The following is a 19,342-nucleotide window of genomic DNA, read 5'->3' as shown; positions in this document are numbered from 1 at the left end:
AAAGTTACAGCTGATAGGAGAAATAAGTTCTGCTATTCTGTTGCACAGTGACTATGGTCAATAGCAATGCATATTTTAAAATAAATACAAGAATTTTAAATATTCTCACCACAAAGAAATGATATTTTAAGTTGAGAGATATGCCAATTAGCCTAATTTGATCATTCCACCGTGCATGCACATATCAAGCCACCACACTGTACTTCATAAATATAAATGATTTTTATCTAAATATAAAATAAAGTTTAAAAACATAACTTGGGTTCAATCTAGAATCAGTGGGCTTCCTAGGGCCTTACTGTCCAGGTCAGGACAGTTCCAGTTTCCCCATTGGTGCATATATCTTTCACCCAATTCATCAATCTTCCCTGTAAGGATCAAAGTCTGACCTTGAAATCCACTTGGAAGGCAGGCTATAAGTTGATGTATATCTGGTGCTAAAGTGTGATTAACAAATCCATAGTGGCAACCAGCTCTTATTTAATCTATCAGGAAAAGAAAATAATACTTTGTATTTATCTATTCTTTACAAAATGTCTATTGATATGCTTTTATCTTATTAGTAGTACAACAAGGTAACCATTCGTTACCAGGTTCTTCCTGCTCATGGTCTTCACATTTAGTCTCCATCCTCTCCATTTTTCTGAATCACACAAAATTATTCACTAAGGCCAATTCCTCCTGTGTTAACCATGTTATTTGCTTTGTAGTATCTTTGGATTTCCCATCTATTTATAAGGGGGATAACTTACCCCATCTATGCCTCCTATATTTATCTGCTCACCCCCTCTACTACCTTGTCTCATGTCTCTGAGACATCACTCACATTTTAGTGCTGTTTTCCTCTTACTCTGGCCATTCTTGTAGCTCTCTGTGACTTCAGGCTTTCAATTTGCTGCCTTCTCTTAACTTTCATGCTTATTCTTTATTTTTCTTTTTTATAACATACATTAAACAATATGATGATTTCCAAAATATTCTTCAAAATTTGCATCAGAACAACCTTCTCAACATCACTTTGCTAATCTTACATATGCTGGAAATATTTCTTTTGCAAAATAGACATATCCCTAGTATTTTTTGCCATAAAATTTGCTCATGCTTCACCTATAACAATTCTTCAAACTCTGCTGTTTTGAAATCAAAGATGTCTTCTAAGTTGAGTCCATGCATTCTATTCCCAAGGCCTTAGCACAGGTCCTCTTCATCTCTTAAATGTAGTACTACTCTATAGCCAACCAAATTCTCTACATCTAGCCATTATCTTCTCCAAGTTAGTTTTTAACACCATCTTTGAAATAATCCTTCTAAATTGGATCTAAGCAAAACTTTCTGAAGAACCATGAGAGCTCTGTACTACATAGAGAATAGTTGCAGCTTCTCATTGAAAACATTCCACAGTGTGTCCCTGACATTAGGTGAAACTCTCCACACCACTCTAAAGTATTCTATTTTCTCAATTCAATCATCTTCATTTTTTCACTGAAGTAGCTCCCTTTCTCCCTGGAACATTCTTTCCCACTTTACAATATCACTCTGAAGTTCTCCTCAAATTTCAACCTTGTTCAAATATTACCCCAACTCAAGGAACATTTCTGGATTTTCTCTCAGGGGAATAGTACTTTCACACTGCTGTGGGAGTGGTAGTCATTACTTCCACACTAGTCTACACCTCTATTAAAGAGCTTCCCACATTTCATCCTGTTTTACTGATATCTAAATGCTCTTGTCTTCTCCTACTTAACTGTTAGTTCCTAAAGGACAAAACTTCTGTCATATAATTATTCTCAAGTTAATTGATTTTTTTAGTATCTCATACACGTGTGCCAGTTTATTAAACATACACGAAAATCTCCTTATTTATATATGTGCCATCATGTCCATTTTCTTTCATTAGTGGTTTGGGAATTAACTTTCAGTGTTTTAAACTTTTTGATGAAAATGAGAAATAAGTTTTTAGTGTGTGTGGTGCTGGTTTGGCATTTATTTTGTTTCTTATGGTCCTTTAAAAAAAAATATATATATATATATATATATATATATCACTGTAGTTCATTAAGATAGCATCTTTTATTTCCTATGGCTATTTCAATGTTGTGAATGGTAATTAAAAGGGAAATATATGAGATCAAATTAATGTTTTAGTTATTTAACTAAGGCATTCTGAAACAGTCTTATAATTGCAAAAAAACAGCTTGAAATTTTTTAAATAAATTTTAGCATTTTAATTTAATTGGATTGTAATGAATCTTTTCTGTGGTGTAGATTTAGGCATAAAGGATTTCAAGGGTGTATTCCACATGTGACATGCAGTAAAATTCCATCAAAAGGCACTTTATCCTACAGTGAGTGCATTTATACTGTGGGTTTTATCATTTTCCTGCTGGGGCTGATAACAGTCGGTGCTCTTTTCTCACTTTAACACTTGAAGTTCACAATAAGGCTGTTTCCTTGCCAAACCCTGACATAATGATGTTTCATCCTATATGACCATATTCTTCCCTTGTTTTCTAAGAGACCAAGTAAATTTTATTGTTTCAGTGTTTTCAGGTAAGATAGATAAAATCTGATTTCAAACTAGAATTTAAATGAGAAATTCATAAAGCAGTAAGAATCAGGTCTATTTATATCTGGTTAAGTTTTTCATGTTCAAAAATGTGATTGTAGGCTTGCTCATCAATCCCCTACACAGTAGAATAACCTGCATTCTGGTAGCTCATCAGTGGTTCTCAGCCCTGAACACTCATTAGCAATTACCCAGGGAGATCTGAAACAGAGATGTTCAGACTCTGCCTTCGGAGAGTTAAGTTTAATTGATGATTCTCATGTACAGGTAGGGCTGGGAGACAAAAATTAAGTTCATGTGAACTTAATTTGGAAACTTTCCTTGCACTACACAATCATTTAGCCACAGGAAGGTTTGTTTACTTCATCGCCATCCCATGATTACCAATATTTGTGGCAGCTCAGGCCAATTAATTAGAATCCCAGAGAAGGTCAATAGAACCAAGGGAAAAGCCAAAGTTCAGACAGAAAGAAAAAGAGCATGAGAAATCAGCATGGATGCACTTGAGTGCTCCGACTCAACCTAGACCACCCCATGAATCCTGGAAACTGTATTACAATGACCTAGCCGCTGTGAGCTCCATCCAAATTTAGAGTAATCATAAAAAACTTGGCTTACAGGAAAAAGCCTGTGTTCCTCTGAGCAGCAAAGCAAGAAAAGGTAATAAATTTTAAAAGACAGAGAGGTAGGAGGTGGGGAAAAGAGCTGTAGCACATGGAGAGGGTTCACACTGTGTGAATTCTCCTCTCTGCAACCCATTGTGCTTTGTGAGCTGTGATTCATGAACTACAGAAATGGGCTCACAGGGAGCCATGGAAGATGCTGGTGAGAATCTGCTGTGCCTAAGCAAAAACTCCAATTGGAGCTCAAAGTAAGCACCTGCAAACTTTCTTTAATGAAAAGAATATTAGCTCTGAGCACATGACTGCTCTTAGTTAAAATTTATGCAATGAATCATTCTGTAATGGAGGTCTTCCTCAAAGTTAACCAGATTGATTAATGTGTATTTTTACCTGTTAAGATGTTTTGCAATATGAGAAAAACAGGACTGTGGAAGGCAGGAAAGGACAATTGATTGTGTGATGAAGCAACTCTGTAGGAAAATACATTTTTCCTCCATGATAAAATACATCTTTAGTATAAAAATGTACTTTTGGAAATAAGAGAAATATCACATTGCATTCACTTTTTATGCATAAGGCAGACCCATGTTGACCTTTCAAGTAAAAGATGCATCTCTATTTCAGAAACTAAAGTATATGAAAACATTCTTTTTATTTTTTTTTAAATCTATATTAGTACATGGAGACTAGTTAGAAGGTTATTAGAATAATTCAGGTGTAAAGTATTAGGACTTGGCCTGGGACAGTGAACATATACATGAAGGAAAAGATTGGCTTAAGGGAAAGAGATTCACTTAGCATTTATCAAGGCAAGAATGTTTTAGACTCATTTTATGCTAGGAAACACTAAAGTCTCTGTTTTGGTTTAAATATGAGACATCCTCCAAAAGCTGATGTGGGATACAATGCAAGAGAGTTTGGAAACAAAAATGATTGAGTTAGGAGAGCCTTAACCTAATCAGTGCATTTATCTATTTTAATGATTAACTGGGTGAAAACTACAAACAGGTAGTGTGTGGCTAGAGGAGGTGGATCACTGGGGGTGTAACTTTGGGGTTAATATTCTGACCCCAGTGACCGAGAGCTTTCTCTGCTTCTTGGTGGCCACATCCTAAGCCACTTTCCTCCACCACACTCTTCCATCCTGATGTTCTGCTTCACTTCAGGCCCAGAGCAATGGAGTTGGCCATCTATAGACTGAGACCTCTGAAACCATGAGCCCTCAATGAACTTTTCTTCCTCTAAAATTGTTTTTGTCTGGTTTTTTGGTCATAGTAATGAAAATTCTGAACCAAACATCTCTTAGAAAGAAAGAAAGAAAGAAAGAAAGAAAGAAGGACTAAACCACCATTTCCAATTTAATGAACTTAAAATATAGATAGATGGTTCTCCAGTTTTAACTGCATGAAACATACTTGGTGAGCTTATCATTAAAATACATTTTTTTTAATTTAATAGATCTGACATGCCTGAAACAGGAAAAAAATTAATGAAAATAGATTTTATGTAAAGCAGGTATTTCTAGTAATAGTTCAGACATATGATAGTTTGGATAGTTCCTCCAAAGCCCATGTGTTGGAAACTTAATCACTAATGCAATAGTATTGGGGTAATGTGGTGGTGGAAAGGTCATAAAGACAGAGCCATCATGAACAGATCAGTGCCACAATCAGAAGGGCTTTGGGGAGCGGGTTCACATCCTCTAGTCTTCTACCATGTGAGGAAGAACACTCCTCCATTCTGGACAATGCAGCATTCAAGGCTCCATCTTGGAATCAGAGACAAGGCCCTAACCAGATACCACTCCTGCTGGTGCCTAGATCTTGGACTTTCAGCCTCCAGAGCTCTGAGAAATAAAACGTCTGTTCTTTATAAATTATCCAGTCTCAGGTATTTTATTATAGTAGCAAGATGAAGTGTGATGCATGGCGTGGATTTTAAAAGCATTTTTGGATTCATTAAGTCAAATTATATATATATATATATATATATATATATATATATATATATATATATATATATGTGTGTGTGTGTGTGTGTGTGTGTGTGTGTGTGTGTGTGTGTGTGTTGCCTGAAGTGGATCAGGCAATGTCCTATGTTCTGTAAATATAAGAGTAAAGAAAAAATTTTAAAATGCCTTATATTCTAGAGAAAAGAGCTAGATGGGTACCAAATGAGTAAGTAATTGATTAAACACATAATAGGCTGGTGTGATAACTGCAGTAGAGAAAACTAAAACAAAAAAAGGGGAAATAGCAATTTAACATTTGACATAATGATCAAAGACAGCTTCACTGGACAGTGACTTGTGAATGAAGTTATAAAGACATGAGAAAGAGAACCAGGGAAATGTTTTGTGGAACAGCATTCCAGCAGAGGAACAGCAAATGCCAGAGGTTAAAGTATTTGGGAATAGCAATGAAATTGGTATGAGTAGGCGAGGAAGATATAAGGCCAGAGAGAGAAAGGCTCAGACTTTGTGGGGCTTTGTAAACCACTGGAAGAACTGGCTTTGACTTAAGTGAGATGAGAACTTGGGGGAGAGTTTGAGACTGGAATGATTATCTTATATTTTAACAAGATCAGTCTGCTTGTTACACTGAAGATTTAAAAGAGTGGTTAGGGTAGAATTACAGGGTCCAGTGGAGATAATGGCAAGCAAAGGGACTACCTTAAGGGATAGAAAAGGAAAGAGAAATATCACATTTTAACAATAACATCCCTGCCTTAAAATTTAAGATAGAAATGAACACAGAAAGATCATGGATAATGTAAACTAAAGGCAGCATGCCTTTCCCTGCATGCTCTTCATTACCCTCTGATATTCACGCATAGATTATTCAGAACAGGTATGACCTTTAGAATATTTATAGAAAGAATGCAGTCTTTTGTAGTAGTTTATATCAACCATTACTTAATTAACAGTGTCTTTCATATGCACAGGTGAAGCTTATGAGTAATAACTAAGTTACATGATGCTTATTCATTTAAAATTTCCTATCAGGACCTCTTTTCATTTCAGTAATATTTCATGTTCTTCTTGAGCCTTCTCCAATAGTCCACATCCATTCTGATACATAAGTCTAAGAGGTAAAATGTAGCCAACTGATACTGACTTTATAATGGCACTTCTCAAAAACATAATTTGAACTTCAGTCAACGTGGAAATTTGAATCTGAGCTTGAAGTTCCATCTTTTCTAAATATGTTTTGATTAATTAAATCACTTAAAGGCTTCCATGGAAAATCATCTGGATAATTTTTTAAAAATCCATGAAAAACAATGTGGGAAAAATAAAACCATATTTTATCAAAGGAAAATGGTTGCTTTTGTATATGATCTTAATTATGAAATTGATTTTTCTTGAGGTGTGGTATAAAGAAAATAAGATATTTGTTCAGAACTAGAACGTTTTGAAATAGTCTCTATGAAGAAATGAAGTTTAGGGCTTTTGAAAAATATTTGTTGAATGAATGCACAAAATAAGAAATTGTAGTTGCTCAGCAAATATTTATTCCTGCAATGCTCTGATCATTGCGCCAGACCTCGGAGACATAAAGATGACTAAGACAAAACATGTCTTGACAAAGTGTTCACAGTTTATTCAGGAAGCAGGCATGTAAACAAAACTTACAGTCTGTCTCAGAATTTAATTATATTTCTTTTTAAATTTTATTTGTGCTGAGGAAGCACAAATAGAAGAGGTAGTAACATTGCTTGGGTTAGGAAATGATTCATAGAAAAACTGGCCTATGACTTGAACAAAATCACATGTTTTTCAGGAGAGAAAACTGAAACTTTTGTCCTCTGGCTACATTAGTTGTTGTTGGTATTATTACTGTTTAAATAACATGTTGGATACAAAGGGAGAATAACTGCAGAAATGTTTTGGAAAGAGGTTGCTGTGGTCTGAATGTTTGTGTCTGCACACACAAAATTTGAATGTCAACATTCTAACTACCAGAGTGAGGTGTAAGGAGGTGCTTAGGTCATGGGGGTGGGTCCCTCAGGAATGTCATGAGTGCCTTTTTGCAAGAGATCTCAGAGAAAGCCTGTGCTCCTTCTAGCTTCAACTCAAGGTACTGTCCAGGAGCTGAACAACCAGTTTTCTTTCTCACATGCTCCTGCTGTTTCTCTTAGTGCCTTTCTATCTATCTGCAGGGTGTGTGTGCAGGTCTGAATGTGAAGGGGATGAGTAGAGAAATATACAGTGATTTGAAAAACAGATGCAGTGTGGAAAAGAGTGGAATTTGGAAGAAGACAGGTATTACAGGCATTGAACATTGGCCTATTCAACATAAAATGTAAATATTGTAATTTTTCCATAGTCTTCCCAAGAAACTTGGAAAATTAAAAAAAGATTTAAAGCATTCATAAAAATAGTGCTTTCTTTTTTTTCAGACAGCGTCTTAGAGACTCTGAAATGGATTTTTTTGACTTCTTAAACTTGGCATATACTCTCTCTCCCTTCTCTCTCTCTCTCTCTTCATATATATATAAATATATATATATATATATATATATATATATATATATATATTATCTTCTTAGAATTTTAAAAAGTAAATACACACATAACACACACATGTATGTAGACACACATACAAAATATAGTCAATAGATTGCGAAAGTCATACCCATTAACTTAGGAAAACAATAATATCAATGAAATGACATCTCAGTACATGCTATGACATGTGTGAGGGGAGTAAAGGGGAAGAATGGCATATACATGCATTTAATGAAACATGGTTGGAGAAGAAGACTAAAGAATGCATACAGAGGAGAGAAGAGAAACAGTTCTCCAAATAGACAGCTGAACTCCAGAAAGAACCATTAAATACAAGGAGGTCTGAGAACCCCCTCCCTATGCTCTGCCCCAGGGTTCTCAAAGGGGAGACATTCTTTCTTTTCCTTTCCAGAACTAGTTTCAGCCTCCACGAATACTTTGGAAAGATAGGTTGTAGCAGTCACGAATATCCCTCAACTTTTGGTGATAAAGGAGCATGCAAAAAGACATGACACAGCAAAGATTAGAAAAACCACCAGAAAGTGTTTAATATTAAAACCTGAGGTTGTTCCAGTTTTGACTGTCAGTGAAAACAAAAGTGGTAGAAACAAAAGGATCTCATTAGTTGCAATAACATACAATAAAAATAGGTAAGTAAAATAATGATGAAATAATAAACTATTAATTGTTATAAGTATTAATGGGATAAGCATAAAATAACAAAAAATTAGTTTTCTTTTTTGATTATAGAACTTTATTATTTATTCAGTTTGCCTAGATATGGATCATATAAAGTAACTACTATAATCTATTATTTTATTACTTTTTAACTTGTTCTTTTTAGATATACATGACAGTAGAGAATATTTTGACATATTATACTTACGTGGAGTATAACTTCTTTTAATTAGGACCCCATTCTTGTAGTTGTACATGATGTGGAGTTTCACATCTATTCATATGGGAAAGAAAGTTAAGTCTGATTCATTCTACTGTCTCTCCTATTCCCATCCCCCTTCTCTTCCCTTTATTCCCCTTTGTCTAATCCAATGAACTTCTATTTTTCCCTCTCCTCAATTATTATGTGTCACCATCACATCCACATATTAGAGAGAATAGTCAGCCTTTAGTTTTTCAGGACTGGCTTGTTTCACTTAGCATGATATTTTCCAGTTCCTTCCATTTACCAGCAAATGTCATAATTTCATTCTTCATTAAGGCTGAGTAATATTCCATTGTGTATATATACCACATTTTCTTTATCCATTCATTTGTTGAAGGAAATCTAGGTTGGTTCCATAGCTTAGCTATTGTGAATTGAGCTGCTATAAACATTGATGTGGCTGCATCCCTGTAATATGCTGTTTTTAAGTCCTTCGGGTGGATATGTACTGAGGAATGGGGTAACTGAATAAAGTGGTGGTTCCATTCCAAGTTTCTTGAGGAATCCCCATAATGCTTTCCATAGTGGTTGCACCAAATTGCATTCCAACCAACAATGTATGAGTGAACTTTCCCCCCACATCCATGCCAACATTTATTGTTACTTGTATTCTTGATAATTGCCATTCTGATTGGAGTGAGATGGAATCTCAGTGTGGTTTTAATTTGCATTCCTCTAATTGCTAGAGATGTTGAACATTTTTTCATGTATTTATTGACTGATTGTATTTCTTCTTCTATGAGTGCCTATTCAGTTCCTTTGTCCCTTTATTGATTGGGTCTTTTTGGGGTGGCAAAGATTTTTCTCCCATTCTATAGGCTCTCTTACAGTCTACAGGCTTTCTCTTCATGTTCTTGATTGTCTTCTTTGCTATCAAGAGGCTTTTTAGTCTGGTACCATTCTATTTATTGATTCTTGATTTTACTTCTTGTGCTTCAAGAGCCTTATTGAGGAAATTGGTTCCCGAGATGGCATGATAAAGAATTGGGCCTACATTTTCTTCTAGTATATGCAGGGTCTCTTGTCTAATGCCTAGGTCCTTGATCCACTTTGATTTGAAATAAATCAATTTTATTACTTCATCAGATTTAATACATTAGGGAGGTCACCTAGGTTTCATATATCCCTAAGAAAGAAAAATTATGCAACTAAAATATAATAAGATTAAGGCATTGTTGACTATAAAGTGCATTCTGGTTTTAGAGATGTTAAAAGTGAGGAATATTAGAAGTGACAAAATTCAGCACCAAGAGAATTCTGAGCTTATAAAGTCAGCTTTTAAATGGATTATTTTTAAGATAGCATTTTGTTTATTTTTGGTATCTGTAAGAAATTTTATTGACTAAAATTCCAAAGGTGTTACTAATGGAAATAAATTGCCTTAATTTCCCATAACATCTTGGTAAAGGTTACTATGATTATCTTACCTTATGAATCACAGCATGAAGTCACCCAGCCTCTCCTTGTATTCTAGGATATTAAAAAGACTGTAACTATTGTATGTAGGAGGAGAATCTACTGCATAAGTATGACTGCAATGGAAACTGAATGCTGCATTTCCTCTTTGGCCTGATATTTGTGTCACAGACTTGCACTGAAACTGTTATAATTGATATATGTAAAGAACCCAGAAACAGTGAGCATAATTCTTATTCAAAAGAGAAATAATATGCATAGAGGCCTCTTAGAGTAGCAACTATATTAGGTGGAATTTGAAATTTAAGAATATAACTCAAAGGCAGAGTTCAATTATTCCCAGAGCATGAATTTTGCAGATAATATAAAGGTATACAGTGGTTAATCAATGTCATGTTGCTGTGCTACGCACTCCACCACTGTAATGAGGACAGCATCAGGGACGAGACCTGCTCCAGACTAATAGCATATAACACACACTATCTTGTGGCACAGAGTGTTAACATCGATCTCTAATTGCCAAAAGGTACATATGAAGGACAAAAATGTCTAAATGCTTATCAGAAGTTTAGGACACAATCATTCAGAAACAATGATTTGTTTTATATGTTTGACAAAGCAATCAATTTGATTTCAAGTCTTTTGATTTAGAGGGGTCCCAGGCTTGCAGAGGCATTGAGAAGCTCTGTCCTGGTATATCAGCTTGTCTTCCAGGAAAAATGGTAGATTATTCCATTGCTGTGATAATCCTAGTTTTCATTCAAATTCAATAAGCATCTTCCGTGTTCAAGAATATGTGCTAAATGCTACAGATATGAGCATTAAAGAATAAAGATCGACTCCAAAGTGCTTAGCGTTTATAGATAAAATGGACAAAAAAGCAACTGTAGTACAATAATATAGACGTTTCTATCATAGGGAATTTTGAGAGTACAGTGGAGGAACGTCAGTGCCAAACAGAAGCCATTAAGTACTGATGTCATACTCAAACTCAATCTCTGGAAACTTGGACTGGTTTGGACAAGTAGGGAACAAGGAGTGGGCATCACAAGTCAGGGGGCCTCTTTGATCCGCGAGAGGCGCAAGAGACAGGGGAGATGCAAGCACATGGTGTGGATGACACTGGCTAGTTCTCATCTTTGAGAAGTTTCTACTACATTACAAGGCATTTGTGCCTTATTCTGGAGATGCTGGAAGGGGAGCTATATAAAAATTTTAAGCAGACATCGATATCCTCAGGTTTGTCTTTCTATGGAAGTGTACTATATAGAAGTACCGAGAGTGATTTCAAAGAGGGAAGCCAGTAGTAGTGAGACCAGTGAGAGATGCTGAGGGTCAGTAAGGTCTCTGCAATGATCACGACCCCAAATGCTACGGCACAAGTTTCAATTTTTACTCAAATAAATTTAATTTTAAGCTCTCTTTATTCTAAAAAACAATCAAATTTAATGTGCTGGCATCCTTATCTTGGCTGGTGGTAGACTCTGTAAATGGTAGATGGTGACAGAACAGCCTACTGCCGTTTCTTTTAAGAAAAAAGGGCAAAACCAATCAAACACCTTCTGAGCTATTTGAAAATCCCTCAGTAACATTTCAATACATAATTTATTATCCTGGATTATAGGCACAGAAATAAAAATGAGAAATATAGATATACCTCCTTTGGTGTCTTTTAAAGCCTGTGAATTTGATTATTGTGTATATCAAATACCAGTTGAAAGATTTAGTAAGACAGGTTTCATCTTAATATCACTTCTACTTTTGTAAATCTTAAACTATTTAGCAAGTAATCACCTACGATTTGGGAGAAGGGATAAATACTGATTTCTTGTAACAATACTACGTTGAAATGAGTGGGTTCTCATGATGCCGCTAATTATATTAAATCACAATTTAATTTTATATTTAAAAGTTGTATTTTACAACAACAACATAATAGGAAAATATTTAAAATGTCTATGAAAAAAGGAGCATTTAAGCAAATAATTGTACAACATATTTGTAGGATAGGTTTTTGTGGACAGACAAGTCTTTTTTTCTTTTTCTCTAGCAAATACTTAGTATGCACTAGTTATTGTTATAAACACTTCAGAATACATTTAATTACAATAATAATCCTATGGTTTGGTTACAAAGATTTTTCCCATTTTTCAAAGAAGGAAAGTTAAATATGGGAAGGCTAAGAAACTTACCCAATGTTCCACAGCTAATAATTGGCTGTGCTGATTTCAACCAAAGCTATCTGCTTTGAAGTCCCAGCTTTCATCCACTATTCTAGATGAGACCTAACTAAACTTTTTGAAAATAATGAAAAAAAAAATTGACCAGTCCAATTTAGGCTTCCAATAAAAGTGTCATTTATAATAACTTTGTTCTAAAAATGACTTATTTGTTTCCATAGACTAAAAACCCACAAGCTGTTGTATGCAGTAATTTGTAAGTAACAGCTTCTCTGCTGTGTGCAACTTCCCACAAGCACACCAAAGTTAATATCAATTAGGATTAAGGAAGAAAATTATTTTGGGTAACATAATATTTGACAAGTGCTTTAGTAAATAAAGCATCGCTAAATAGCTAAAATATTTTCACTTTGCTAAAACTTTTCTGTTTTTCTGTGCTAATTTTTTTAAAGGTGTTAACTGTGAATTGGAAATTGATGAATGTTGGTCCGAGCCCTGTCTAAATGGTGCAACTTGTCTGGATGCTCTGGGAGCGTATTTCTGTGACTGTGCCCCCGGGTTTCTAGGGGATCACTGTGAGCTCAACTTTGATGAGTGTGCGAGTCAGCCATGTCTCCATGGAGGGCTGTGTGTGTGGATGGAGGAAACAGGTATGTCTGCTGCTATAGCTGGGCAAATGGCTTAGAGAGATGGAGAACTATTGTACCACTCTGGTCAATTTGAAGATCTCATGCCCTCAGCTTAAAGATTTTACATTGCATTATACTTTCTATGATAAAAATTGTAGTATTCAGATTTTGCAAAAACATGTGTTTGTTGGAGGTCGTTTTGTTCCTGAGCAAGGAGCTTTCAAATTCACTCTTGTTATAGTTTGAAATTGCTTATGCTAAGGAAAAAGAACAAATTTTCAATTCCTGGAAGTAGACCTGTCATAAATAGGGAAGATATTAAAACTAAGCTAGGAATTATTAAAAATGTGAATGTGAGATTTTAAGTATATGACACAATAACTTTTAATAGCATTGCACTTAAAATCATCTTGTTTGATCTATCAACAGAACAAGATGAACATTTATGTTCTCATATTACACAAAGAAATCTAAAGTGCATGGAAGTTAGAAGATTCACACAGAATCCAGTTTCCCTTTAGTTAGTAATGAGACATAATTTATTCCAAATCTAATTTCAAAGTAAATGACACTCAAAGGGAGAATGATAGAAGACATAGGTGTTTCAAATATATTTATCAAAATAATAGGATTTCAAAAACAATGTTGTGTTCTCATAGCTATACCTTCCTCAAACCTCCACTTATCTAGGTGTAAAAAAACTCATTTTATATAGTACTAAATTATATATATAATTGCTAATGGCAATTGAATACAAGGGGCTCTTAACCACAAAACCAAATCTCTAGCTTCTTTTTTTTTTAATTTTGACACAGGGTTTCACTAAGTTGCTTAGGTCCTCACTAAGTTGCTGAGGATGGCCTTGAATTTGCTCTTCTCCTACCTCAGCTTCTCAAGTTCCCAGGATTATAGATAGGCATCACCATGCCCAGTTTATAATACTAAATTTTTAAATAATCTTGCCTAAATTAAAATTATCATCTTAATAAAGTTAGTAACCTTCCCCACTAGATTTGTATTTGTGTATTAGATATTAGATATTCTCACTCAATCAATCAATGAAATAGCAAGATTAAAATATTCTTGCAACCCAAAAGAGAGAGAGAGAAAGAGAGAATATTACAAGTCACACTGTATTTAATGAGGACTTTTTCCTGAGTTTTTCATTATTTATTGTTTTATTTTTATAAGGGAAAAATGATTCTCTATTGCCTTAAAAAATATTAACGATTTTTCTTAATACTATTTAATAGTAATTTACTCAGAACTCTTTATGTGTACACTTAGTTACCACAATACTCCTATAGCATAAGTATCTTCAACTTATGGATAAAACTTAAGTATTTATAGTTTCCAAATAACTTTGCATGAATAATTTTTAAAAAGATAACAATAAGACATCACTCAGGTCTAGAGAGATAATTCCCTCAGAGTTTTTGAGATAAGTATAAAGACTGTATCATGGGTCTCAAGTTGATGAAAAAATGAAAAGACAGAATAAAGATATTTGATTTCAGTATGACTAAGAAATGACATGATAATTTCATTTACTCTCCAGATATAGCTGTAACTGCACAGGTAGTGGATTCACAGAGACACACTGTGAGACCTTGATGCCTCTTTGTTGGTCAAAACCTTGTCACCATAATGCTACCTGTGAAGACAGTGTTGACAATTACATTTGTCACTGCTGGCCTGGTAAGTGACAAAATACCTTCCACCGTTTTTTTTTTTTTTTTTTTCTCTTAGCATAGAAAAAAATGCCTATGAAGTGAAACTAAAAATTGTTATTGTTAAATGTTGTAAGTGAAATTTTTCTTCTAGTTGTATTCTTCAGGGCTCATACATATTTACTGCTATACTACACATTATCCAAAGTGGGTGACTAAGTTGTCCAAATATTAGAACCCTCTAGAGGAAGCAGAGGGGGAGAAAATCAATGGAAAGATTCAATTCAGCATGGTTTTCATAGAGAAAGTTTCACTAGAAGATGATTTATTTTCTTTTAGGACTTTCTTTTAGACATCAGGAATATATAGGAATCTGTCAAACAATGTTAAAATACTAGAAGCTTGTTTTATACTGAATTGAAATGGTCAACCTCATAATGAACATGTGTCAGAAATTTCCTCAATTGCCATGTGACTTTGGACAAATTACTTAACTGATCTGAGCCTCAGTTTCCTCATTTTATAAAAATGGAGGTGCTGGTAATATCCACTTCATAGAGTTGATTTGGAGAGAAATGCAGTAATGTATACAAAGCTCCTGTCTGAGCCTCTACCATAAAAGACACACAATAAATGTTAACTAGATAACAAAATTAGGTTGACCATTCTAGGTCCTATGGCTAGCACCTAGTGGCCCATTGCTTACTTAAGGAAAGAACAAAGAATGAAAGAAGGAAAGAAATATGATAGAGTGCCACACACAGGAAAGAACATATTCAATTGTGGACTTTGAGTAATTGCTCACAATGTTGGCTTAGGAAGGGCTGGTGGTACAGAGAAGCTGGGAATAAGGTTGAAGCCAGATGACAAAGCCACTTGCAAATCATGGGGCAGGGAAGTAATGTAATCTGTGAATTTAAAAAGAGCCCTCTGACAGCCTAGTGAAGTTGGTTGGAGGAAATACAACTACAGGCCAGGAATTAGTGAGAGGACTGGGCAGGAGTTTAAACAGAGCTGAGTCTGTTTGCTAGAACAGAGAGCAGTGGTGAGGTGAAGATGAGGGACTGGATGGGCAGGAAGTCATGCAGGAGGTTAAATGATGGGCAGATTTAGGACAGTTCTGCCTTTGAGTTTCTCTTAGGTCACTTGCATGGATGGCAGTTTGGACTAGATAGACAATTCAGAACATCTTTGTACCCTATTATCACTGCTGTGTATAAAGAAAAGATTGAGTACCACAAACTAATCTAAGAAAGGATCATTCCTTTGGATCATGAAACACTGCCACAGACTGCAATGGCAAGAATCTACTGTGATAATTACCTAGAGTCCTCATTTCAAAAGTAATTAATTATGAGAAGTGTCAGTCGCCTTAAATGCTTACCTTAGAAGTTTTCTTGATACCCACATGAGATTGGATGTGTTAAAACAAACCAACCTTATATAGGAACACTGGGGGCTTGATTTGGTATTAGATTGCTTCTTTGCACAGAGTTCTATCGAACTATTGAATGTAGTCTTGACTGAAGGAGTCTATTTATATCTGTGGTTAAACAGAATAGAAAATAAAATCCCCACAGGGCCTCAGGGGTGGAGACAGGAATGGTAAAACTATAAATCAGAAGCTTCTGAATGTTCAAGTTGGGAATGAGATAATGCATGAGCTGGAAAAGCAGAAAATGATTTATGTTGAGTCTAAATTACTTCCTAACCTGGCCTATGTACAGGTCTTGAGTCTTAGAATGAAAAGGAAATTGAAAATAGTCCAAAATCCACCAAAGCACAACAAATAACAGTTTATAAAAACTTGCTGTGAAAACTATCATTTACTGAATATTTGTATATCCTTAAGTATGAAATCAATTATTTTGAAAGTAGACATTTAAATTTAAAAGATTCTGAGGACTCTTTAGCAGGAGCGTCACAATAAGGGATTGCGAGATCATGATCTCACATGTTCTTTTAGTTTCTTTTCTCACTATGTTTCTTCTTCAGATAGCTGAGAAAGGATCCGAGGGTCACATGTGACATATATATTATGCTGTTGAGCAATAGAATTTATGTTGTGGTTATTATTTGACACATGACCCCATTCAGGTTTTTACTAAAGTTTCAAAATGAGCAATCCCATTAGCTTCTCATCATTTGATTAATAGTAGTCCTTTCTCTGGTTTATGTAGTAAACCAGAATTATAATCTAAATTCTTATTTTCAATGATTAATTGGTACTGTTTTATGCTTTTTTCAGGCATCGGTTAAAATCCACTGTTTACATCTTGCTCAGCATTGGAAGAGTAAATAAACTAAGTACAGTCTCTGTTGTGGTAGAGTATATAGTTGGTTGAGAAAGGCAGCCATATATACAAATAAATACATAACTAAAGATTATTAAAAGAGCAACAAAAGAAAAGTATTTAGTGATATAAAAAAACCACAGGAACTTATTTAGATCTGTCCATGAGGGCAAGTTATTCTGAGAAAGTAATACAAGACAAAGTCTAAAAATTGGGTAAGAGTTGGCCACACAAAGGCTTGGAGAAGAATTTTCTAGAGGAGAGAAGAACACCGTTATGAAGGCCATAGGGTAGAAGACATTCCCTGGGAGGAAGGAGGAGAATGGAATTAGGTAGAAATATTGAAATGGAAAGGGTTCAGGTGATAAGTGCATTCTTAGATCATAGTAAGGATTTTGATTTTATCCTATGTGAAATGGGAAGTCATTGTATAATTTTAAAGTTAAAAAAATACTGTAACTTATAACTTTTATAATTTTTAATTATAAATTTTGTTTTAAAATCATATTTCTCAGCAGACTTAAGTGACATTATAGAGGCTTTTAGGTGTATTGTAGGTTTAATTATATTCCTTTAAGAACTCTATACAGCTGTTTTGCTGTCTTGCAAAATAGCTGATATTATTTTATTATCCATCAGCATTATATTAGCATTCCAGTAAATTTTTATTTGGGAAATAGCACAACACATAACATATAAGTACTTGAAAATCAATAAGAAAACCAGCCTAAAAATTAGAAAAAAGATATATAATGTTACTTGAGTCAATAAACAACCAAAAAAAATGTTAAATTCAATAGTAACTGAGAAAAATGTAAACTAAAGTAAGATACTATTTACTATTTACTATTTACTATTTACTATTTACCAATTTACTAATGACAAATTTTATATTTGCTGATAACTATGTTTCCAAGGGTTTGGAGTCCTATATGTATTCATCTACTTGCTAGTTGGTAACAGGTAAGTGGTACAACTACTCTAGAAGCATTTGTCAATCTGTACTTAAATAAAATTGTACACAGCTTATGACCTAGAATTTCTGCTTTTAGGGCTAAACCCTAGAATTTTGCTTAAACACTTACACATATGTCATATGTAATGATATTCATTGAAAATTTTTAATAGTAAAAACTGCATTAAAACCAATAAAAGGATGATTATGGCACATTCACGTTTTGGAGTAGTCGGAAATAGTTTAAAACTATGAGTTAGATCTCTCTTACTAACATGGATTCTGCAAGGGAATGAAAACGCAAGTTTCGGAATATAGTACAATTGAGCTTGGTTAAAACATACACACCCACACAATAGAACTATATATATAATTTACTTTTCTTTCTCACTGAATATTAGGAAATAACTATTTAACCTACTTTTGAGATTTAAAATAATAATTTGGGGTTGGCTATGTGGATACTTTTGATTTTTAAGTTATTCTCTATAAAATTTTTTTCTTGATAAAAACACATCAATTAGAATACTTGTTAAATTCAAGTAAATGGTATTTTATTCATTTTATTAAATGTTCAGGTTAAATCAAGATTACCCTGAAGTCCCATTTTATTTCAGGCTTTATTAATCAAATCTTTAAAAAAAAATTGGCAAATTACGGATCTTGCTAATGATATTTATTTCCACGTAAACCTCCTCTTACCCAATTCCCCTGGCTAGCTCTTTGAGCACTGGCAACTTGCTAATTGTCTCAGGCACAGTGGTCAGCCTCTTTTCAGGCATATGCTCTATGATTTAAGAGCTTTGACTCAGCGGCTTTTCTGAACTTTCATCCTGCAGGATACACAGGTGCCCAGTGTGAGATGGACATCAACGAATGCGAGAGTAACCCCTGCCAGTCTGATGGGGAATGCATAGAGCTGTCCTCAGAGAAACAATATGGTCGTATTGCTGGACTGCCTTCTTCGTTCAGCTACCTTGAAGCCTCGGGCTATGTTTGTGTCTGTCAGCCTGGATTCACAGGTGAGGCCAAGGAGACAGGAAATGACTTTCTTCACTTGATGGCAGACTATGGATTTAACCAAATGGTGTATTAGCAGTAAAACCCGTGCTACATAAACTGTGTTGATATGGTGCAAAGGGTCCCCCTTGTGGGCTTGAGATGAATCTTGGCTCACATCTCATAATTCCTCTCTGCAGGAGGAAAATGCTAACAATAGGAACAGAGGAAGTGTATAAAAAGGTAAATATTTTCATACACTTACTGGGAATTTCAGTATATCACAAATTACTTACCTTGAAAAGCAGAATTATTGGTATATTTTGTTATTAATTTTCATGTTAAATTTTATGTGTTATTTGAATTTGGTAACAAAGTCACGGTACTTATTTCTACTTATATTGAGACCAATTATCTAGTTTCAAGTAATATTTTGCAACTATTCTATAGCTAAAGTCATTTTATACATCAAATTTAAATTTATGCTCTATCTTTATTTATTCTTACTCTAAAACTCAGAGGTTTCTAATGGACAATTGTGTTTGGGTCTGCTTAAT

At 34.5% G+C, this 19,342-nt stretch overlaps 1 protein-coding gene across 1 annotated transcript in view; it reads left to right on the top strand.

Annotated features, from left to right (window-relative positions):
• LOC143641099 (protein crumbs homolog 1-like) overlaps positions 1-19,342 on the top strand; it is a 126,979-nt gene that overhangs the window by 1,451 nt on the left and 106,186 nt on the right. Inside the window, 4 exon segments of the mRNA XM_077108503.1 lie at positions 12,691-12,871; positions 12,926-12,940; positions 14,426-14,565; positions 18,626-18,808. Coding sequence (XP_076964618.1) covers positions 12,691-12,871; positions 12,926-12,940; positions 14,426-14,565; positions 18,626-18,808 — 519 coding nt within the window.

Source organism: Callospermophilus lateralis, unplaced genomic scaffold (assembly GCF_048772815.1).
Source record: "Callospermophilus lateralis isolate mCalLat2 unplaced genomic scaffold, mCalLat2.hap1 Scaffold_84, whole genome shotgun sequence".
In the NCBI taxonomy this organism is placed as follows: Eukaryota; Metazoa; Chordata; class Mammalia; order Rodentia; family Sciuridae; genus Callospermophilus; species Callospermophilus lateralis.
Note: the sequence above shows the minus strand (reverse complement) of the source record. Positions and strands in the feature narration are given on the sequence as shown.